Raw genomic sequence first — 25210 nt, 5'->3', positions numbered from 1 at the left:
GATGATAGTGTAGCCTCTATAGATGATAGTGTAGCCTCTATAGATGATAGTGTAGCCTCTATAGACGATAGTGTAGTCTCTATAGATGATAGTGTAGCCTCTATAGATGATAGTGTAGCCTCTATAGATGATAGTGTATTCTCTATAGATGATAGTGTAGCCTCTATAGACGATAGTGTAGTCTCTATAGATGATAGTGTAGCCTCTATAGATGATAGTGTAGCCTCTATAGATGATAGTGTATTCTCTATAGATGATAGTGTAGCCTCTATAGATGAAAGTGTAGCCTCTATAGATGATAGTGTAGCCTCTATAGATGATAGTGTAGCCTCTATAGATGATAGTGTTGCCTCTATAGATGATAGTGTAGCCTCTATAGATGATAGTGTAGCCTCTATAGATGAAAGTGTATTCTCTATAGATGATAGTGTAGCCTCTATAGATGATAGTGTAGCCTCTATAGATGATAGTGTAGCCTCTATAGACGATAGTGTAGCCTCTATAGATGATAGTGTAGCTTCTATAGATGATAGTGTAGCCTCTATAGATGCTAGTTTAGAACTGCCATGATCCGACACCACTAAAACAACTGCCATGCTCCGACACCACTAAAACAACTGCCATGATCCGACACCACTAAAACAACTGCCATGATCCGACACCACTAAAACAACTGCCATGATCCGACACCACTAAAACAACTGCCATGATCCGACACCACTAAAACAACTGCCATGATCCGACACCACTAAAACAACTGCCATGATCCGACACCACTAAAACAACTGCCATGCAGACAAACAGGCTACTGACAGACAAGACTGTCTGGTATTGTTGCAACTCAGCATTCTTTGTCCTCCAAACACAACGAGTTGAGTTTTTACCAAAAAGTTATATTTTGGTTTCATCTGACCATATGACATTCTCCCAATCTTCTTCTGGATCATCCAAATGCTCTTTAGCAAACTTCAGACGGGCCTGGACTGGCTGTACTGGGGGACACGTACTGGCATGTACTGGGGGACATGTACTGGGGGACATGTATTGGCTTAAGCAGGGGGACACGTCTGGCACTGCAGGATTTGAGTCCCTGGCGGCGTAGTGTGTTACTGATGTTAGGCTTTGTTACTTTGGTCCCAGCTCTCTGCAGGTCATTCACTAGGTCCCCCCGTGTGGTTCTGGGATTTTTGCTCACCGTTCTTGTGATCATTTTGACCCCACATGGTGAGTTCTTGCGTGGAGCCCCAGATCGAGGGAGATTATCAGTGGTCTTGTATGTCTTCCATTTCCTAATAATTGCTCCCACAGTTGATTTCTTCAAACCAAACTGCTTACCTATTGCAGATTCAGTCTTCCCACTCTGGTGCAGGTCTACAATTTTGTTTCTGGTTTCCTTTGACAGCTCGTTGGTCTTGGCCATAGTGGAGTTTGAAGTGTGACTGTTTGAGGTTGTGGACAGGTGTCTTTTATACTGATAACAAGTTCAAACAGGTGCCAATAATGCAGGTAACGAGTGGAGGACAGAGGAGCCTCTTAAGGAAGAAGTTACAGGTCTGTGAGAGACAGAAATCTTGCTTGTTTGTAGGTGACCAAATACTTATTTTCCACCATAATTTGCAAATAAATTCATTAAAAATCCTACAATGTGATTTTCTGGATTTTTTTTCTCATTTTGTCTGTCATAGTTGACGTGTACCTAGGATGAAAATTACAGGCCTCTCTCATCTTTTTAAGTGGGAGAAATTGCACAATTGGTGGCTGACTAAATACTTTTTTTGCCCCACTGTAGCTATCATTGTACATAGCATGTTTCCAGTGTTTTGATAATGCCATGGTTTTCTATATAACAGTATGTAACCTGTTTGCCTGTTCCCAGGACCCTGCGGTCATGGCAGAGACCGGAGCATGGCTGCATCAACAACTGTAACTGCTACACAGCCTCAGTGAGCCCTGTGTGTGGCTCCAACGGGATCACCTACCTCTCTGCCTGCTTCGCCGGCTGCCTCACACCTGTAAGTCCCTGGTCTTCTGGCAGGACCTTTACAGCCAGCTGCATTGTCATTGACATCCATAGTAGACCATGTTCTAAAAGTCTCTATACATTATAGAGTCCTATACAGCTGTCCCATGGATTGCTGCATCACCATTCACATGATAGTAGATCACATAAACCCATCGGGTACAATCCGTTGTGTCACCAAAGCCCCATATACTACCCACCACTGCGACCTGTACGTTCTCGTTGGCTGGCCCTCGCTTCATACTCGTTGCCAAACCCACTGGCTCCATGTCATCTACAAGACCCTGCTAGGTAAATTCCCCCCTTATCTCAGCTCGCTGGTCACCATAGCATCTCCCACCTGTAGCACACGCTCCAGCAGGTATATCTCTCTAGTCACCCCCAAAACCAATTATTTCTTTGGCCGCCTCTCCTTCCAGTTCTCTGCTGCCAATGACTGGAACGAACTACAAAAATCTCTGAAACTGGAAACACTTATCTCCCTCACTAGCTTTAAGCACCAACTGTCAGAGCAGCTCACAGATTACTGCACCTGTACATAGCCCACCTATAATTTAGCCCAAACAACTACCTCTTTCCCAACTGTATTTAATTTATTTATTTATTTTGCTCCTTTGCACCCCATTATTTTTATTTCTACTTTGCACATTCTTCCATTGCAAATCTACCATTCCAGTGTTTTACTTGCTATATTGTATTTACTTTTTTTGCCTTTACCTCCCTTATCTCACCTCATTTGCTCACATCGTATATAGACTTGTTTGTACTGTATTATTGACTGTATGTTTGTTTTACTCCATGTGTAACTCTGTGTCGTTGGATCTGTCGAACTGCTTTGCTTTATCTTGGCCAGGTCACAATTGTAAATGTTCTCAACTTGCCTACCTGGTTAAATAAAGGTGAAATAAATAAAATAAAATAAACATCATATCAGGGTCACCAAAACTGTAGGAGCAAAGCTATATTAGTCATGTAGGTGATATATAGAAGTCTGTGGCGGAGTCCCAAATGGCACCCTATTCCCTATATAGTGCACTACTTTAGACCAGGGCCCAATGATTCCTATAGTTTATATATTGTATCCACTCCTCTCCAGAACCTGACCAGCTGTATGTCTATCTATTGGTGATATCCTCTCCTGTCCTCCAGAACCAGCTGTCTATCTATTGGTGATATCCTCTCCTGTCCTCCTGTCTATCTAGAACCAGGTGGTGATATCCTCTCCTGTCTCCAGAACCAGCTGTCTATCTATAGGTGATCTCCTGTCCTCCAGAACCAGCTGTCTATCTAGAACCAGCTGTCTATCTATAGGTGATATCCTCTCCTGTCCTCCAGAACCAGCTGTCCTATAGGTGATATCCTCTCCTGTCCTCCAGAACCAGCTGTCTATCTATAGGTGATATCCTCTCCTGTCCTCCAGAACCAGCTGTCTATCTATAGGTGATATCCTCTCCTGTCCTCCAGAACCAGCTGTCTATCTATAGGTGATATCCTCTCCTGTCCTCCAGAACCAGCTGTCTATCTATAGGTGATATCCTCTCCTGTCCTCCAGAACCAGCTGTCTATCTATAGGTGATATCCTCTCCTGTCCTCCTCCAGAACCAGCTGTCTATCTATAGGTGATATCCTCTCCTGTCCTCCAGAACCAGCTGTCTATCTATAGGTGATATCCTCTCCTGTCCTCCAGAACCAGCTGTCTATCTATAGGTGATATCCTCTCCTCTCCTCCTCCAGAACCTGACCAGCTGTATGTGTATCAGCAGTAAGGAGGAGGAGTCGGTGGCGTTGCCGGGGAAATGTCCCAGTCCAGGCTGCCAACAGGCCTTTATCACCTTCCTTTGTGTCATCTGTGTGTGCAGCATGATCGGAGCCATGGCCCAGACACCCTCCGTCGTCATACTTATCAGGTAACCTCTAACTCTGACCTCTGGCCCAGACCCCCTCTGTTATCATACTCATCAGGTCATCTCTATCCCTGACCTCTAACCCAGACTCCCTCTGTTATCATACTCATCAGGTCATCTCCAACCCTGACCTCTAACCCAGACCCCCTCTGTTATCATACTCATCAGGTAATCTCTATCCCTGACCTCTAACCCAGAGACCCCCCTATCTGTTATCATACTCATCAGGTAGGTCATCCTCTAACACTGACCCCTGTTAACCCAGACCCCCTCTATTATCATATCATCAGGTCATCTCTATCCCTGACCTCTAACCCAGACCCCTCTGTTATCATACTCATCAGGTCATCTCTAACCCTGACCTCTAACCCAGACCCCCTCTGTTATCATACTCATCAGGTCATCTCTAACCCTGACCTCTAACCCAGACCCCCTCTGTTATCATACTCATCAGGTCATCTCTATCCCTGACCTCTAACCCAGACCCCCTCTGTTATCATACTCATCAGGTCATCTCTAACCCTGACCTCTAACCCAGACCCCCTCTGTTATCATACTCATCAGGTCATCTCTATCCCTGACCTCTAACCCAGACCCCCCTCTAACCCAGACCCCCTCTGTTATCATACTCATCAGGCCATCTCTAACCCTGACCTCTAACCCTGACCCCATCTCTCTGTTATCAGATAATCTCTATCCCTGACTTCTAACCCAGACCCCCTCTGTTATCATACTCATCAGGTAACCTCTAACCCTGACCTCTAACCCAGACCCCTGTTATCAGGTCATCTGTTATCAGGTCATCTCTATCCCTGATCTCTAACATCCAGACCCCCTCTGTTATCAGGTCATCTCTATCTCTGACCTCTAACCCAGACCCCCTCTGTTATCACTCATCAGGTCATCTCTAACTCTGACCTCTAACCCTGACCCCCTCTGTTATCAGGTCATCTCTATCCCTGACCTCTAACCCAGACCCCCTCTGTTATCATACTCATCAGGTCATCTCTATCCCTGATCTCTAACCCAGACCCCTCTGTTATCAGGTCATCTCTATCTCTGACCTCTAACCCAGACCCCCCCTGTTATCATACTCATCAGGTCATCTCTATCACTGACCTCTAACCCAGACCCCCCAGACCCCCTGTTATCATACTCATCAGGTAATCTCTATCCCTGACCTCTAACCCAGACTCCCTCTGTTATCATACTCATCAGGTCATCTCTATCCCTGACCTCTAACCCAGACCCCCTCTGTTATCATACTCATCAGGTCATCTCTATCCCTGACCTCTAACCCAGACCCCCTGTTATCATACTCATCAGGTAATCTCTATCCCTGACCTCTAACCCAGACCCCCTGTTATCATACTCATCAGGTAATCTCTATCCCTGACCTCTAACCCAGACCCCCTCTGTTATCATACTCATCAGGTCATCTCTAACCCTGACCTCTAACCCATACCCCCTCTGTTATCATACTCATCAGGTAATCTCTATCCCTGACCTCTAACCCTGACCCCCTCTGTTATCATACTCATCAGGTAACCTCTAACCCAGACCCCTCTGTTATCATACTCATCAGGTCATCTCTAACCCAGACCCCCCTGTTATCATACTCATCAGGTAATCTCTATCCCTGACCTCTAACCCAGACCCCCTCTGTTATCATACTCATCAGGTCATCTCTAACCCTGACCTCTAACCCATACCCCCTCTGTTATCATACTCATCAGGTAATCTCTATCCCTGACCTCTAACCCTGACCCCCTCTGTTATCATACTCATCAGGTAACCTCTAACCCAGACCCCCTGTGTTATCATACTCATCAGGTAACCTCTAACCCAGACCCCTCTGTTATCATACTCATCAGGTAACCTCTAACCCAGACCCCCTCTGTTATCATACTCATCAGTTCATCTCTATCCCAGACCCCCTCTGTTATCATACTCATCAGGTTAGACCACTCAGACGTACCTGTGTTATGTGGACCACAGGAAGAGTAGCTGCTGGATTTGCAATAGTCAAAGGGTCCTAATCAATGAAATCCTCTAACCCCCGATGTCATCATTCTGGTCCCCAGCAAGAAATCCAAATAATGTTCCTCAAACAGAAGGGGAACGAACAAAGAGTCACTGACACCAACCAAAACCAAACAGGTTTTAGGAGGGGTTCTGAAAGACACTCATGGGGGTGTCCACTGACAGTTGACTAGCAACAACAACTGGAACCTAAAAGACACCCACCATGAGAGCCCACTAAATTTCCCCAAGAAGAGGCAACGGAAAACCCAAACCAAACTTAAAGACAGGAAGCAAACCAAAAAGGTAGTGCAATACTAAACCAAGGAAATCAGATAAAGGATGTTTTTCTAGAAATCAGATTGGGAGCCAACTACAGGTGTTAACCCCTCACATCTCTCAAGGCAACTGGAGCACTGGGCCAGGCGCTCTTAAATAACACCTGGGCCAGACACTCTTAAATAACACTTGGGCCAGACACTCTTAAATAACACCTGGGCCAGACACTCTTAAATAACACCTGGGCCAGACACTCTTAAATAACACCTGGGCCAGACACTCTTAAATAACACCTGGGCCAGACACTCTTAAATAACACCTGGGCCAGATACTCTTAAATAACACCTGGGCCAGACACTCTTAAATAACACCTGGGCCAGACACTCTTAAATAACACCTGGGCCAGACACTCTTAAATGACACCTGGGCCAGACACTCTTAAATGACACCTGGGCCAGACACTCTTAAATGACACCTGGGCCAGACACTCTTAAATGACACCTGGGCCAGACACTCTTAAATGACACCTGGGCCAGACACTCTTAAATGACACGTGGGCCAGACACTCTTAAATAACACCTGGGCCAGACACTCTTAAATAACACCTGGGCCAGACACTCTTAAATAACACCTGGGCCAGACACTCTTAAATAACACCTGGGCCAGACACTCTTAAATAACACCTGGGCCAGACACTCTTAAATAACACCTGGGCCAGACACTCTTAAATAACACCTGGGCCAGCACAGTAGAAACACCTTCCCACTAACGAGATGACACCAGCAAAGGTGTACCACCTACAGACTAACGAGGTGGCAACCAGCACAGGTGTAACACATACTGACTAACGAGGTGACAACCAGCACAGGTGTAACACACTGACTAACGAGGTGACAACCAGCACAGGTGTAACACATAATGACTAACGAGATGACAACCAGCACAGGTGTAACACATACTGACTAACGAGGTGACAACCAGCACAGGTGTAACACCTACAGACTAACGAGGTGGCAACCAGCACAGGTGTAACACATACTGACTAAGGAGGTGACAACCAGAACAGGTGTAACACATACTGACTAACGAGGTGACAGCCAGAACAGGTGTAACAGATACTGACTAACGAGGTGACAACCAGAACAGGTGTAACACATACTGACTAACGAGATGACAACCAGCACAGGTGTAACACATACTGACTAACGAGGTGACAACCAGAACAGGTGTAACACATACTGACTAACGAGATGACAACCAGCACAGGTGTAACACATACTGACTAACGAGGTGACAACGAGCACAGGTGTAACACATACTGACTAAGGATGTGAAACCAATCTGTGCTAAAGTCTAACTCCAAAGCAGAAATGGTCAAACCAAAGCCTTTAACAGTTCACATCAGGTCTCTTACACTTTATTATACCATGAATATCCCTGTATTCCCACATGATGCTTACTGCTGTTACTATGCTGCTGTTACTATGCTGCTGTTACTATACTGCTGTTACTATGCTGCTGTTACTATGCTGCTGTTACTATGCTGCTGTTACTATGCTGCTGTTAATATGCTGCTGTAATGGCTTGCTGCTGTTACTATGCTGCTGTAATGGCTTGCTGCTGTTACTAGGCTGTTGTTACTATGCTGCTGTTACTATGCTGCTGTTACTATGCTGCTGTAATGGCCTGCTGCTGTTACTATGCTGCTGTAATGGCTTGCTGCTGTTACTATGCTGCTGTTACTATGCTGCTGTTACTATGCTGCTGTTACTATGCTGCTGTTACTATGCTGCTGTAATGGCTTACTGCTGCTGCTGTTACTATGCTGCTGTTACTATGCTGCTGTAATGGCTTGCTGCTGTTACTATGCTGCTGTTACTATGCTGCTGTTATGGCTTGCTGCTGTTACTATGCTGCTGTTACTATGCTGCTGTTACTATGCTGCTGTTACTATGCTGCTGTACTATGCTGCTGTAATGGCTTGCTGCTGTTACTATGCTGCTGTTACTATGCTGCTGTAATGGATTGCTGCTGTTACTATGCTGCTGTAATGGCTTGCTGCTGTTACTATGCTGCTATAATGGCTTGCTGCTGTAATGGCTTGCTGCTGTTACTATGCTGCTATAATGGCTTGCTGCTGCTACTATGCTGCTGTTACTATGCTGCTGTTATGGCTTGCTGCTGTTACTATGCTGCTGTAATGGCTTGCTGCTGTTACTATGCTGCTGTTATGGCTTGCTGCTGTTACTATGCTGCTGTTACTATGCTGCTGTTATGGCTTGCTGCTGTTACTATGCTGCTGTTACTATGCTGCTGTTGCTGCTATGCTGCTGTTACTATGCTGCTGTTACTATGCTGCTGTTACTATGCTGCTGTAATGGCTTGCTGCTGTTACTATGCTGCTGTTACTATGCTGCTGTAATGGATTGCTGCTGTTACTATGCTGTTACTGCTGCTACTATGCTGCTGTTATGGCTTGCTGCTGTTACTATGCTGCTGTGCTGCTGTTACTATGCTGCTGTTACTATGCTGCTGTTACTATGCTGCTGTAATGGCTTGCTGCTGTTACTATGCTGCTGTTACTATGCTGCTGTAATGGATTGCTGCTGTTACTATGCTGCTGTTACTATGCTGCTGTAATGGCTTGCTGCTGTTACTATGCTGCTATAATGGCTTGCTGCTGTTACTGTAATGGCTTGCTGCTGTTACTATGCTGCTATAATGGCTTGCTGCTGCTACTATGCTGCTGTTACTATGCTGCTGTTATATGCTGCTTGCTGCTGTTACTATGCTGCTGTAATGGCTTGCTGCTGTTACTATGCTGCTGTTATGGCTTGCTGCTGTTACTATGCTGCTGTTACTATGCTGCTGTTACTATGCTGCTGTTACTATGCTGCTGTATGGCTTGCTGCTGTTACTATGCTGCTGTTACTATGCTGCTGTTACTGCTGTTACTATGCTGTTTACTATGCTGCTGTTACTATGCTGCTGTAACTATGCTTGCTGCTGTGTATGGCTTGCTGCTGTTACTATGCTGCTGTAATGGCTTACTGCTGCTGTTACTATGCTGCTGTTACTATGCTGCTGTTACTATGCTGCTGTAACTGCTGTACTGCTGTTACTATGCTGCTGTTACTATGCTGCTGTAATGGCCTGTGAGCTGCTGTTACTATGCTTCTGTTACTGGGCTGCTGTTACTATGGCTGTAGATCACTGGCTATGCTGCTGTTACTATGCTGCTGTTACTATGCTGCTGTTACTACTAGGCTGCTGTTATCTATGTGCTGTTACTATGTTTCTGCTGCTGTTACTATGCTGCTGTTACTATGCTGCTGTTACTATGCTGCTGTTACTATGCTGCTGTTACTATGCTGCTGTTACTATGCTGCTGTTATAACTATGCTGCTGTTACTATGCTGCTGTTACTATGCTGCTGTAATGGCCTGCTGCTGTTACTATGCTGCTGTTACTATGCTGCTGTACATTTTGACTGCTTTCTATAGTGTGTTTCTTTGTGTTTCAGAACAGTGAGCCCTGAGCTAAAATCCTACGCTCTTGGAGTTCTGTTTCTGGGCCTGAGACTACTAGGTAGGAGATCACTGTCATCAATAACATGTTTCTGGGCATGAGACTACTAGGTAGGAGATGACTGTCATCAATAACATGTTTCTGGGCCTGAGGGTACTAGGTAGGAGATCACTGTCATCAATAACATGGCTTTTATTCCATTGTTTATGTACAATACAAACCAAGCTGAATCCATTCAATGTAGTGTTAGCTATACTGTATGTGTTTAAGTATGATGGCTGATCTATTGTTTGCATTTTCAAGCCACAATGAACCAAGCAAACCAGACAATCACAACATCTAAGGTTTGGGTCTAATGTCTGATCTATGTTCCCTCACCTCCCAGGTTTCATCCCTCCCCCTCTGATCTTCGGCATGGGCATCGACTCCACCTGCCTGTTCTGGTCCACAGTCTGTGGAGACAAGGGAGCCTGCATGCTGTACGACAACGTGGCCTATCGACACCTCTACGTGAGTATCGCCATCGCTCTCAAGTCCACCGCCTTCATCCTTTACACCACCACTTGGCAGTGTCTCCGGACCAACTATAAGAAATACATTAAGAACAGTGAAGGCTACCTGACTCCCACCCAGCTGTTTGCCTCCAACGTGACTCTGGACAACCTGGGCAAGGAGATCACCCAGAACCCAGGCAACCGGACAACGTTTATATATAACCTGGAGGAACCAGAGATGAGTTATAACATGGAGTCTGTTTTATAGTTTCTCCAAGACCCGGGGGACGACTAACTGGCTGGCTGCCTGACTGGCAAGCTGGCTGACTGCCTGACTGGCAAGCTAACTAACTGGCTGGCTGCCTGACTGGCAAGCTGGATGACTGCCTGACTGGCAAGCTAACCTACTGGCTGGCTGCCTGACTGGCAAGCTAACCTACTGGCTGGCTGCCTGACTGGCAAGCTGGCTGACTGGCTGGCTGCCTGACTGGCAAGCTAATCTACTGGCTGGCTGCCTGACTGGCAAGCTAACCTACTGGCTGGCTGCCTGACTGGCAAGCTGGCTGACTGGTTGGCTGCCTGACTGGCAAGCTAATCTACTGGCTGGCTGCCTGACTGGCAAGCTGGCTGACTGGCTGGCTGCCTGACTGGCAAGCTGGCTGACTGGTTGGCTGCCTGACTGGCAAGCTAATCTACTGGCTGGCTGCCTGACTGGCAAGCTGGCGGACTGGCTGGCTGCCTCACTCGCAAGCTGCCTGACTGGCTGGCTGCCTGGCTGGCTGCCTGACTGGCAAGCTAACCGGCTGGCTGACTGACTGGCAAGCTAACTGGCTGGCTGGCTGGCTGGCAAGCTAACTGGCTGGCTTGCTGGCTGACTGCTGTTGCCATCACAACACACTACTATTCACTCTTTATTCTGGTCTTTAATAGACATTTCTGATCAGTTTTATCCACATTAACAGGTCTCCTCCTGGGATGATTGTTCTGAGCCAGACAACACAGTGGTAGTACTGGCTGGGTAGAATTCAGTGGTTTTTGTCAGGGCCACAGGAGGTGGAGTTGTTGTCGTCTGTCATGTGTTGTCCTCTCTGGGTGCAGATAGACAGGGTCAGTCCTGACCTGATCCACCTCAGAGTGTCTGTTCTCCTCAGCTCTACATATCATAGGAAATCTCTTTCAGTTCCAACCAGTCCCAATGAACATATGAAAGCATCCCCACTAGATCATCTGAATGATTTCGGCTTATGATTGTCTTTTTATTCTGACTGGTTGTTTGGTCCTAGTCCATCCTCTTAAAGGAGGGGCTAGTTGAACCTGCCATTAAACCAATGTTTCATTTGACAGACAGGTTTGCTAGTGGGTTAGCAAGTTAGATTTCCACCACAGATGATAGACAGGTTTACCAGCAGGCTAGTCGGTTAGCAGGTTAGAGTTCCACCACAGATGAGTTGGAGATAGGGTTGCAGAATTCCAGTAATTTTCCCCAACTTCCATGGTTTTCCAGAGATCCTAGTTGAAGGATTCCAGATTTCCTGCTTATTCCACCCTGATTCTGGGAACCTTCCAAGTAGGATTTCTGGAAAACGTAGTAATTTTACTAGAGTTTTGCAAACCTAGTTCGAGTTAAAGATATATTGAAGATAGTGATATTTATAGAAGAAGTCTAGAATGTTCTGGCACGACATATCGCTGATCCCTTTACTTCATTCACTGTGGTGTTAGTCAATCTGTGGACATCACTGCACACGATTCAGACAGAGATCAGTAGTTCAACTGTTTGGACACTCAACACCTTACCTTCTGATTTTTCTTTTAAAACGCCGTTTTCATGAGTTTTCCAGGAGCTTTTCTAACCAGGAATAACTCTGGGCTCTAGTCATGATCAAGGAAAATGGTAGTCAGTTCAACCATATCTCTGGCTGTTTGGCAGCGATATTGTTCTGCTTATTATATGAATGTATTTTATTTGTTAATTTAGAATGTTTTTCCTTGATAGACTTTCATAACTTGCCATCAAGAAAAAGCTATAACTTCCAAAAGCATATTTAAAAAACAATAACAGTGGCAGCAGGTGATAATATTATTTGGATGAAAAGCTTGCTGATTTATGCATGTAAACATATATCCACTTGCACGGACATCGGAGTGGCTGATGGCTTACCAAGGGTTAAATCTATATTGAGCAGTTATTAGCCTTCAGATCCAGAATGTTCCAGAGGACTTTATCACGCAAAATGCATTGTGACCAAGACTAAACAGTTCTCTCATGGATAACGGTCAAATACTGACCCGGTCACACAGTTAGGTCTCACAAAAAGAAGTCTGACTTTTAGTTTTTAGTAAAACTTACATTCAATTTTAATATGTTATGCTTCAAAAACATAACATGTACTTATCTGTCGAGCGATCTACCACTAAAACATTTTATATATGTATCCTTTATCAAGGTTATAGTAGAACCAGGTTAAAATAGGACCAGGTTATAGTAGGACCAGGTTATAGTAGGACCAGGTTATAGTAGGTCAGAGTACCAAGGGATGTAGGACAAGGTTATAGTAGGACCAGGTTATAGTAGGACCATGTTATAGTAGGACCAGGTTATAGTAGGACCATGTTATAGTAGGACCAGGTTATAGTAGGACAGAGTACCAAGGGATGTAGGACCAGGTTATAGTAGGACCAGGTTATATTAGGACCAGGTTATAATAGGACCATGTTATAGTAGGACCAGGTTATAGTAGGACCAGGTTATAGTAGGACCAGGTTATAGTAGGACCATGTTATAGTAGGACCAGGTTATAGTAGGACCAGGTTATAGTAGGACCATGTTATAGTAGGACCAGGTTATAGTAGGACCATGTTATAGTAGGACCAGGTTATAGTAGGACCAGGTTATAGTAGTACCATGTTATAGTAGGACCATGTTATAGTAGGACCAGGTTATAGTAGGACAGAGTACCAAGGGATGTAGGACCAGGTTATAGTAGGACCAGGTTATATTAGGACCATGTTATAGTAGGACCAGGTTATAGTAGGACCAGGTTATAATAGGACCAGGTTATAGTAGGACCAGGTTATAGTAGGACCATGTTATAGTAGGACCAGGTTATAGTAGGACCAGGTTATAGTAGGACCATGTTATAGTAGGACCAGGTTATAGTAGGACCATGTTATAGTAGGACCAGGTTATAGTAGGACCAGGTTATAGTAGGACCAGGTTATAGTAGGACCATGTTATAGTAGGACCAGTTATAGTAGGACCAGGTCATAGTAGGACCAGGTTATAGTAGGACCAGGTTATAGTAGGACAGAGTACCAAGGGATGTAGGACCAGGTTATAGTAGGACCAGGTTATAGTAGTACCAAGGCCCAACTCAGGCCTACATTCAATCAGATCAGCGTTAAAGCCATACTGCCAATTTCTGGCATTTTTTCTGCTTCCCCATGTAGCTCCCTTCAGTAACCACGAGCACAACCGTTCCTTGATTTTAACTGGCGGCTTTATTCTGTAGTTTTAGTCAGAATTATCACCTTCCGTGAGAACTATAAAGTAAATGAAAAATACAGTTAAGCACACTCTTACAACCTTATCTTACGAGTGACTTATTAGCTTGGTTAACTCTGAAGTGCTTACATGCATAACAGTTTAACCGGCGTTATAACGGGTTCAGATTAAACACATGAATAAAGGAAAAAATACCTCATTGGCTGCTTATTACAGAAGGGAGGAAATCAAACTTCACACTTATTATTCCTGGCATGAATTCACACTTCATCCTAACATACACTCTTCAACCTTTATGATCTACACCCGATGACATGAAAACTTAGCTAACGCAGCGCAGGATTGCCTTCCCTCCAAAAGTGTGTTGCTACAATAATAATCCCCGTTACAACAGTATTAGCTACGTAGTTCCGCTTGTATTATCATTTCCCTCGCACAGCGGACACGTAAACAATTCAAAGAAAAGACAACGACATAACCTGTAAATCTAACTGTCAGTTACACCCCAGAGTCAGATTAACTTGTGGATACCATTTCTATGTCTCGGCAGTATGGAGGAAGTTGGAGGTCATTTTGTGAGCCAATGCTAACTAGCGTCAGCAAAATGACTGGAACTCTACTGTACTTGTAAACTTCCATTCATTGGAAGTCATTGGAAGAATTGGTGCATCCAATGGCAATGTCTGTGATAGGTATAACGCTGGGAGCCGCTTGTGGATGTGACTGTTCCAATGCACACCTCCAACATCGCCTAAACAAAAACAATGATGTGGGTTAACACTGATCTGATAGAATCTAGGGCTCATTTAGATGATGAAGTCTGTGTTACTGTGGGTTAACACTGATCTGATAGAATCTAGGGCTCATTTAGATGATGAACTCTGTGTTACTGTGGGTTAACACTGATCTGATACAATCTAGGGCTCATTTAGATGATGAACTCTGTGTTACTGTGGGTTAACACTGATCTGATACAATCTAGGGCTCATTTAGATGATGAACTCTGTGTTACTGTGGGTTAACACTGATCTGATACAATCTAGGGCTCAGTGTAGTGACCTGGGGCCTCATTTAAATGGTGAACTCTGATCAAATCAATTCAAATTGTATTTGTCACATGCGCCGAATACAAGTGTAGACCTTACTGTGAAATGCTGACTGACAAGCCCTTAACAAACAGTGTAGACCTTACTGTGAAATGCTTACCTACAAGCCCTTAACAAACAGTGTAGACCTTACTGTGAAATGCTGACTGACAAGCCCTTAACAAACAGTGTAGACCTTACTGTGAAATGCTGACCTACAAGCCCTTAACAAACAGTGTAGACCTTACTGTGAAATGCTTACCTACAAGCCCTTAACAAACAGTGTAGACCTTACTGTGAAATGCTTACCTACAGGCCCTTAACCAACAGTGTAGACCTTACTGTGAAATGCTGACCTACAAGCCCTTAACAAACAGTGCAGTTCAAGAAGAGTTAAGAAAATATTTACCAAAAAAACGAAAGTAAAAAATAGTTTAAAAAAACACAATAACATAACTATAACAAGGCTATATACAGGGGTACCGGTACCGAGTCAGTGTGCGGGGATACAGTTTAGAGATAATTTATACATGTAGGTAGGGGTGAAGTGACTATGCATAGATACTAAACAGTGAGTAGCAGCAGTGTACAAAACAAATGGAAGGGGGGTCAATGTAAATAGTCTGGTGGCCATTTGATTAATTGTTCAGCAGTCTTATGGCTTTGGAGTAGAAGCTGTTAAGGAGCCTTTTGGCCCTAGACTTGCCGTGCGGTAGCAAAGAGAACAGTCTATGACTTGGGTGACTGGAGTCTCTGACAATTTTATGGGCTTTCCTCTGACACTACCTATTATATTGGTCCTAGATTGCAGGAAGCTTGGCCCCAGTGATGTACTGGGCTGTACTCACTACCCTCTGTAGCGCCATACCAGGCAGTGATGCAACCGGTCAGGATGCTCTCATTGGTGCAGCTGTATAACTTTTTGAGGATCTGGGGACCCATGCCAAATCTTTTCAGTCTCCTGAGAGGGAAAAGGTTTTGTCGTGCCCTCTTCACGACTGTCTTGGTGTGTTTGGACCATGTTAGATCATTGGTGATGTGGACACCAAGGAAATTGAAACTCTCAGCCCGCTCCACTACAGCTCCGTTGATGTTAATGGGGACCTGTTCGGCCCGCCTTTTCCTATAGTTCACAATCAGCTCCTTTGTCTTGCTCACATTGAGGGAGAGGTTGTTGTCCTGGCACCACACTGCCAGTTCTCTGACCTCCTCCCTATAGGCTGTTTCATCGTTGTCTGTGATCAGGCCTACCACTGTTGTGTCATCAGAAAACTTAATGATGGTGTTGGAGTCGTGTTTGGCCACTCAGTCATGGGTGAACATGGAGTACAGAAGGGGACTTAAGTACACACCGCTGAGGGGCCCCAGTGTTGAGGATCAGCGTGGCAGACGTGTTGTTGCCTACCCTTACCACCTGGGGGCATCCTGTCAGGAAGTCCAGGATCCAGTTGCGGAGGGAGCTGTTTAGTCCCAGGGCCCTTAGCTTAGTGACGAGCTTCGTGGGCAATAGGGTGTTGAACGCTGAGCTGTAGTCAATGAATAGCATTCTCACATAGGTGTTCCTTTTGTCCATGTGGGAAAGGGCAGTGTGGAGTGCAATAGAGATTGCATCATCTGTGGATCTGTTAGGGCGGTATGTGAATTGGAGTGGGTCGAGGGTATCCAGGATGATGCTGTTGATGTGAGCCATGACCAGCCTTTCAAAGCACTTCAGGGCTACCGACGTGAGTGCTACGGGCGGTAATCATTTAGGCAGGTTGCCTTTGCTTCCTTGGGCACAGGGACTATGGTAATCTGCTTGAAACATGTAGGTACTACAGACTCGGTTAGGGAGAGGTTGAAAATGTCAGTGAAGACACTTGCCAGTTGGTCCGCGCATGCTCTGAGTGCACGTCCTGGTAATCCATCTGGCCCTGCGTCTTTGTGAATGTTGACCTGTTTAAAGGTCTTGCTCACATCGGCTACCGAGAGCATTATCACAGTCATCCAGAACAGCTGGTGCTCTCGTGCATGCTTCAGTGTTGCTTGCCTGGAAGCAAGCATAAAAGGCATTTAGCTTGTCCGGTAGGCTAGCTTCACTGGGCAGCTCGGGTCTGGGTTTCCCTTTGTAGCCCATAATAGTTTTTAAGCCCTGCCACATCCGACGAGCGTCAGAGCCGGTGTAGTAAGATTCAATCTTAATCCTGTATTGACGCTTTGCTTGTTTGAGGGTTCGTCTGATGTCCCGCTCCTATCCTGCCTTGGTATAGGCTCTGAGATTTAAATAGGCAGTGATGTCTATATACAGTGGGTACCAGTACAGAGTCAATGTGGAGGCTATATACAGGGGGTACCGGTACAGAGTCAATGTGGAGGCTATATAGAGGGGGTACCAGTACAGAGTCAATGTGGAGGCTATATACAGGGGGTACCGGTACAGAGTCAATGTGGAGGCTATAAACGGGGTATAAACGTTGTATTGGTTAAAGTGACGACTGTTGCTCATCGAATGATTACAAGTTTTTAATTACGTGATTAACTGAATCAAGCAATTATTAACTCATTAACCTGGGGCACCATGGGAAAACAAGTTTTTATTGAGTTTCTATTTCCCAAATTAACTCAAAGGATATCAGAATATCGATTTTACAACAGCCGCTAATGAACCCGTTTCCTCTATCAGTCTCATAATCTGATCGTTGTATAGCCCTTGAATCTGCACGGACCCGGGTCCCACTAATGAGTTATTTACTAAAAACTAAAATGATGATAAAAGATACACATAGACAAAACACATTATAGGCTATTGATTAGAACTGAGTATAACAGGCCAACACACTATGTGCGTGTTACCCACAATGGGGATTTCAAAAGAGAGAGAAAAAGAAGTACACAAGAGAAATATACATTTGGGTGAATTTGTCAGCTATTCTAACCCTAGCCTTGCCTCAAACTGCCGCTTTTATGGGTCAGAATATAATGATAGGGGGGGGGTGATCTCCGGGGATTCTCTGCGTGGACTGTTCCGTTGTTCGATGACGCACTTCTCCTGCGCACCTCGTTGCTCGTCCTCCCGGTGTCCGTGTCCCTTAGGAGTCTGGCCCCCCCTTTTCTCTGGAAGGGGTCTTCTGAGGACAGACAGCTCTGTAGCTCAGAGCTCACAGCATAGGAATGAAACCCTTTAGATACCACGATTCGATGGGAGATGGAGGCTAGGTGGTTCGACTTGAATTCACCCGCTTAGACACAGCTACTCATCCGTAGCTTGGGTAGAAAAGGATTTCTTTGTCCTCAAACTTGCAATGCGTTCTGGGTTGGTTGACTTTTTCAGACCCTTTCAGCAACTCTTGCCTAACATTGCTTGTTGTAAACACCAGGTTGTTTCAGTTTTAGGGCACACAAAAACACTTATTTCACTCCAGCATCAAGCAGTTTGAGGAGCAGCCAGCCTCTCACTGCCCGACAGGTGATCGTCCGACAAAACTCTGGATGGGCTCTCCAACCTTGTTCCTGCAGCTACCCAGTGCTTCATTTTGGAAACCAAGTGAAATATTTTCGGAAACATCGACAGTAACATGTTTTCGTAACGAAACATACTTCACTAAACTGTTGACAGCCCCTCTGTGTGCTCCAGAAAGGAATAAAGGAGAGAGAGGAGGAGATGGAAACGCACGGTGGTGAGATACTGTATTATGGATAGCTAAAGGTAATGGGGCACCCAATTCATTATTCAAATATTAAACATTCCCTATTACTAGGCTATTCAAAATGAAATACAAATTCACTAATTGTAGGCTAACTGTAAGCCACCCTGCTCAATCAATGAATCAAACGCATGGCCTAGGGCTTTACGTTCTCTGCCAGACTCATGGATATAAATGTTGGAGTGTAGCATAAGGTAACCAGTCCACCAGTATGCCCAGTAGTACAATCCACACTCAAAGGCCATTACTAGAATGTGTTTAATGTTGGAGTATAGGCTAGACCAATTATGTACCAAAGACATCTTAAATCAGTTTGATGTTTTTCTGCCATGCATGCGGTAGGATGGGTAATGCCATAAGGATGGCTTGGGCTCATAAGCCTGTGCATAAACTGTAATATACATATGGGTGTTTTGACTGAATCATGACTTTAGAAAGCGCTGTCCATTTTGTTGTATTAGGCTTTGAAACAACATCCACAGCAACCATGTTTTACACTGTTTTAACCTGAGTTTTAAAAGTAAGATAGACCTACTCTTTTGAGGATAAGGATTTCGCATTTCACAAGCATTTCGCTACACTTTGCATTAACATCTGCTAACCATGTGTATGTGACAAATAAAATTTGATAGAGCCCTGAGTACCAGGCCATTAGGACCTGATGGAGGGACCACAGAGACCTGATTTGATTTAAGTGTTTCATGTGATTTTCCATGGCATTTGCAATAATATCAGTGGTTGGAGGGACAATAGAGCCCTGAGTACCAGGCCATTAAGACCTGATGGAGGGACAATAGAGCCCTGAGTACCAGGCCATTAAGACCTGATGGAGGGATGATAGAGCCCTGAGTACCAGGCCATTAGGACCTGATGGAGGGACGATAGATCCCTGAGTACCAGGCCATTAAGACCTGATGGAGGGACGATAGAGCCCTGAGTACCAGGCCATTAGGACCTGATGGAGGGACAATAGAGCCCTGAGTACCAGGCCATTAGGACCTGATGGAGGGACCACAGAGACCTGAGTACCAGGCCATTAGGACCTGATGGAGGGACAATAGAGTCCTGAGTACCAGGCCATTAAGACCTGATGGTAGTTAGCTAGTGTTTTGTGTACTACATCATCCATTTAGTATGATATGGGTTTTTTTTCATCCAGGACTGCATCTTCAAGGAAGTACAGTGAAATTCCAATTCTCTACTATGCTTTTTGATAAGAACAATTTGGAATTGGAATTTGGTTTACTTTTTGAATTGCCTGGAATTTAAATGTAATGGACACCAACCCTGTGGTGAACACAGCTCTGGTTTGAAGGGGAACCCTGGGCTGACCAGGTTCATAACGGTAGAAGGGGAACCCTGGGCTGACCAGGTTCATTAAGGTTAAAGGGGAACCCTGGGCTGACCAGGTTCATAACGGTAGAAGGGGAACCCTGGGCTGACCAGGTTCATTAAGGTTGAAGGGGAACCCTGGGCTGACCAGGTTCATTAAGGTTGAAGGGGAACCCTGGGCTGACCAGGTTCATTAAGGTTGAAGGGGAACCCTGGGCTGACCAGGTTCATTAAGGTTGAAGGGGGATCCTGGACTGACCAGGTTCATTAAGGTTGAAGGGGGAACCCTGGGCTGACCAGGTTCATTAAGGTTGAAGGGGGATCCTGGACTGACCAGGTTCATTAAGGTTGAAGGGGAACCCTGGGCTGACCAGGTTCATTAAGGTTGAAGAGGGATCCTGGACTGACCAGGTTCATTAAGGTAGAAGGGGAACCCTGGGCTGACCAGGTTCATTAAGGTTGAAGGGGAACCCTGGGCTGACCAGGTTCATTAAGGTTGAAGGGGAACCCTGGACTGACCAGGTTCATTAAGGTTGAAGGGGAACCCTGGGCTGACCAGGTTCATTAAGGTTGAAGGGGAACCCTGGACTGACCAGGTTCATTAAGGTTGAAGGGGAACCCTGGGCTGACCAGGTTCATTAAGGTTGAAGGGGAACCCTGGGCTGACCAGGTTCATTAAGGTTGAAGGGGAACCCTGGACTGACCAGGTTCATTAAGGTTGAACGGGGAACCCTGGGCTGACCAGGTTCATAACGGTAGAAGGGGAACCCTGGGCTGACCAGGTTCATTAAGGTTGAACGGGGCAGTGGGGTGTTGGCTCGCGTTAGAAGGTGATAAATACACCAAAAGCTCATGGCACTTTGCAGGAAATCTTTTAAAACAAAAAGCATTGAAATATGAAAATATCCTCTTCCTGTATTTTAAACAGGTCAGACTTTTAGATGTCCCAAATGCTTCAACTTATTTGATCTTTTTTTCTAAATGCATACATTTATATTTAACAATGCTAAGTTATGTATATGACTTGTAAAATATGACATGATTGTATGTTCATTGTAAATACATTAAATACTATTTTAGTTTTTACTATGCCCTGTTGGTCCTCCTTACTGCAACACAGTATTTATAGGCTGCTGTCTGTTGATGGTCTATTACAGTATTATACTAGAAATAATATATTAAGTTCCTGTTGAAAAATATTTTATATTGAACAATATATTGTTATTGTTCAATAAAAAGAGAAGTTTCTGTTTATGACATACAGTATGTTCCCTTCCTGTCCGGCAGATGGCATTGTTGGGCATATGAAAGGAGCTCTTCCATCCATCCCCTCTTACAGTCAACCTCTTACAGTCATACTAAGGTCGGGATTCAAACCCATGGCCCCTTTTCGGCTATGCACCAATTAAAATAAATGTTACCACGGTAACATTACCATGATTAAATTCAAAGCAAACACTATCTATCAGACAAGATAGATAATGACATTATAATAACATAGATAGATAATGACATTATAATAACATAGATAGATAATGACATTATAATAACGTTTTTTATTTTTTTATTTCACCTTTATTTAACCAGGTAGGCCAGTTGAGAACAAGTTCTCATTTACAACTGCGACCTGGCCAAGATAAAGCAAAGCAGTGCAACACAAACAACAACACAGAGTTACACATGGAATAAACAAGTGTACAGTCCAATTAAAATAATATATCATGTAGATTGATAATGACATTATAATAACAGATAGATAAATATTGACAGTTTAATAACATAGATAGATAATGACATTATAATGGCATAAGTAGATAATGACATGACATAATAATATAGATTGACAATGACATAATAACATAGATAATGACATTGTAATAATATAAATAGATAATGACATGTTATAATAACATATAGATAATGGCATGTTATTATAACATATAGACAATGACATGTTATTATAACATATAGACAATGGCATTATAATAACAGATCGATAATGACATGTTATTATAACATATAGATAATGGCATTATAATAACAGATCGATAATGACATGTTATAATAACAGATAGATAATGGCATGTTATTATAACATATAGACAATGACATTATAATAACAGATCGATAATGACATAATAATAACATAGATAGATAATGACATAATAATATAAATAGATAATGACATTATAATAACATAGATTGATAATGGCATTATAATAACATAGATAGATAATGACATTATAATAACATATAAATAATGACATGTTATTATAGCATAGATAGATAATGACATTATAATAACAGATTGATAATTCCATTATAATAATATAGATAATGACATGAGATTATGGCCTAGGGTGGTCTAGCGGTTTAACCCGCTGCCTCCTCTTGACATACACTGCTGCAGCTATAACTAGATAATGACATTATAATAATATAGATAATGACATGAGATTATGGCCCAGGGTGGTCTAGCGGTTTAACCCGCTGCCTCCTCTAGACATACACTGCTGCAGCTATTTTTTTTTTTTTTTTTTTTTAGCAATGCAAATGCATTTCTGATTTGAATAATATTACGACATAGATCAAACATGTAACGTTAGCTAGCGAACAGTACGCTTTAACCTGCAATGAAAATTACTTTCTGACAAAATTAGAAACTTGGAATATGTGAAAATGTAGCTAGACTCTTACCCGTATATATGGGTGAACGCTTCACACAAACTGGAAATATTTAACTCTGTTCTGTTTGTAGCTACATCTTGTTTGGCACCGTTGTGTCAAGTCACTCTGGTTCACACAGACTGGAAATATTTAACTCTGTTCTGTTTGTAGCTACATCTTGTTTGGCAGCGTTGTGTCAAGTCACTCTGGTTCACACAGACTGGAAATATTTAACTCTGTTCTGTTTGTAGCTACATCTTGTTTGGCCAGCTTTGTGTCAAGTCACTCCGGTTCACACTGACCGGGGGCGTGTACAGAAAGTAGCCAATCACTTTTTCCAAATGATCTGTTGATAGCGCCTGCTAAATTCAGGGCATCAAAGTAGCAACACTTTTGTAGTTCTCGATGGCTAACGTTATATCTTTCAAAAACAGCGAGGTAGAAAGGACTATCAACACATACTGAGCAGCTGTTATAGACAGAAGCATGCGACATTGCAGACCAATCCAAACTCTTCTCCCGGCAAATCCAGCTCATCCAATATCTCAGCCAAACATGGCTAGCGGGAAGGTTCCTGTCTTTTTCCGTGGCTAAACCAACTAAGCTCGTATTTTTAACAATTTTATTTGTATTTATGTCTGTCGGAACATTGTTAATTAAATGATATTGAACCAACATCGAATATATGTTGAATTGGGTCACTCATTCTAATTCTAGAGGGTTTAGGCTAGATTCATTCTGGAACTGTGGAAGGGCCGCATTCTAGCACGATTGAAATTTAAATGTAATTTCCGATTGAGGAAACAGCCTTATTCTAAAATGGATAAAATAAAAACATGTTCTCATCAATCTACACGCAATATCCCATCATGACAAAGCAAAAACAGGTTTTTAGACATTTCTGCAATTAAAAAAATAAAACTGAAATACCTTATTTACATAAGTATTCAGACCCTCTGGAAAATGACTATTCAGAGCAATTTTGACATTGAAGTTCCTGGTCTGAAAACATCACCACATTGTTTAGACTATATCCAGTTCCTGGTCTGAAAACATCACCACATTGTTAAGACTATATCCAGTTCCTGGTCTGAAAACATCACCACATTGTTTAGACTATATCCAGTTCCTGGTCTGAAAACATCACCACATTGTTAAGACTATATCCAGTTCCTGGTCTGAAAACATCACCACATTGTTTAGACTATATCCAGTTCCTGGTCTGAAAACATCACCACATTGTTAAGACTATATCCAGTTCCTGGTCTGAAAACATCACCACATTGTTAAGACTATATCCAGTTCCTGGCCTGAAAACATCACCACATTGTTAAGACTATATCCAGTTCCTGGCCTGAAAACATCACCACATTGTTAAGACTATATCCAGTTCCTGGTCTGAAAACATCACCACATTGTTAAGACTATATCCAGTTCCTGGTCTGAAAACATCACCACATTGTTAAGACTATATCCAGTTCCTGGTCTGAAAACATCACCACATTGTTAAGACTATATCCAGTTCCTGGTCTGAAAACATCACCACATTGTTAAGACTATATCCAGTTCCTGGCCTGAAAACATCACCACATTGTTAAGACTATATCCAGTTCCTGGTCTGAAAACATCACCACATTGTTAAGACTATATCCAGTTCCTGGTCTGAAAACATCACCACATTGTTAAGACTATATCCAGTTCCTGGTCTGAAAACATCACCACATTGTTAAGACTATATCCAGTTCCTGGTCTGAAAACATCACCACATTGTTAAGACTATATCCAGTTCCTGGTCTGAAAACATCACCACATTGTTAAGACTATATCCAGTTCCTGGTCTGAAAACATCACCACATTGTTAAGACTATATCCAGTTCCTGGCCTGCCATGTGTTGAAAACAGAGCCACAGACAAAACATCACCACATTTTATTGAACCCTTATTTTACCAGGTAAGTTAACTGAAAACATGTTTTACAGCAGCGACCTGGGGAATAGTTAGAGGAGAGGAGGGGGGATGAATGAGCCAATTGGAAACTGGGGATTGTATTAGGGCCAGATTGGGAATTTTGTCAGGACACCCTAAAGTCCGATCCAAAAGACGGCACCCTACACAGGGCAATGTCCCCAATCACTGCCCTGAGGCATTGGGATATATTTTTTAGACCAGAGGAAAGGGTGCCTCCTACTGGCCCCCCAACTCCACTTCCAGCAGCATCTGGTCTCCCATCAAGGGACCAACCAGGACCGAGTAAAGAACATGAACACTGTGAAAGCTCCCAATTCCCTGCTTTATTGACATTTCCATCTGAAAAGGATCTTCGTCAGGTCAAACAAACCAACCAGGACCGACCCTGCTTAGAGTCTGAGGCAGGCCAGCAGTGGGACGCAATAAATCACTGTTTACAAATACTTTATTTCCAACTGTATTTCACAGGCAAACCCATCATAGAAAACATCACAGACGGGAGCAGAAAGACTATCTGCGTGATCAGCCATCGATACCAGGGTATTAAAAGTACTGATGAGGTGCTGCCCTGTTGCACCCTCTACAACCACTGGGATTATTATTATTTGACCCTGCTGGTCATCTATGAATGTTTATAACAGCACATGGCCAAGATGTTCAATCTCAACCCGGCAAAACCAGAAGACGACTGGCCACCCCTCAGAGCCCGGTTCCTCTCTAGGT

At 43.7% G+C, this 25210-nt stretch overlaps 1 protein-coding gene across 1 annotated transcript in view; it reads left to right on the top strand.

Moving 5' to 3' along the window:
* The window catches only part of slco3a1b (solute carrier organic anion transporter family member 3A1b), a 44919-nt gene extending 34345 nt beyond the window's left edge, over positions 1-10574 (top strand). Inside the window, exons 7-10 of the mRNA XM_042317526.1 lie at positions 1877-2012; positions 3755-3927; positions 9749-9813; positions 10139-10574. Of these exons, the coding sequence (XP_042173460.1) occupies positions 1877-2012; positions 3755-3927; positions 9749-9813; positions 10139-10515 (751 nt within the window). The 3' untranslated portion in view covers positions 10516-10574. The remainder of the gene's footprint in view (positions 1-1876; positions 2013-3754; positions 3928-9748; positions 9814-10138) is intronic.
* The last annotated feature ends 14636 nt before the right edge of the window (positions 10575-25210 follow it).

This window comes from Oncorhynchus tshawytscha, unplaced genomic scaffold (genome assembly GCF_018296145.1).
Source record: "Oncorhynchus tshawytscha isolate Ot180627B unplaced genomic scaffold, Otsh_v2.0 Un_scaffold_6196_pilon_pilon, whole genome shotgun sequence".
NCBI classification, from domain to species: domain Eukaryota; kingdom Metazoa; phylum Chordata; class Actinopteri; order Salmoniformes; family Salmonidae; genus Oncorhynchus; species Oncorhynchus tshawytscha.
This window is presented reverse-complemented; position numbering and strand designations above follow the sequence as displayed.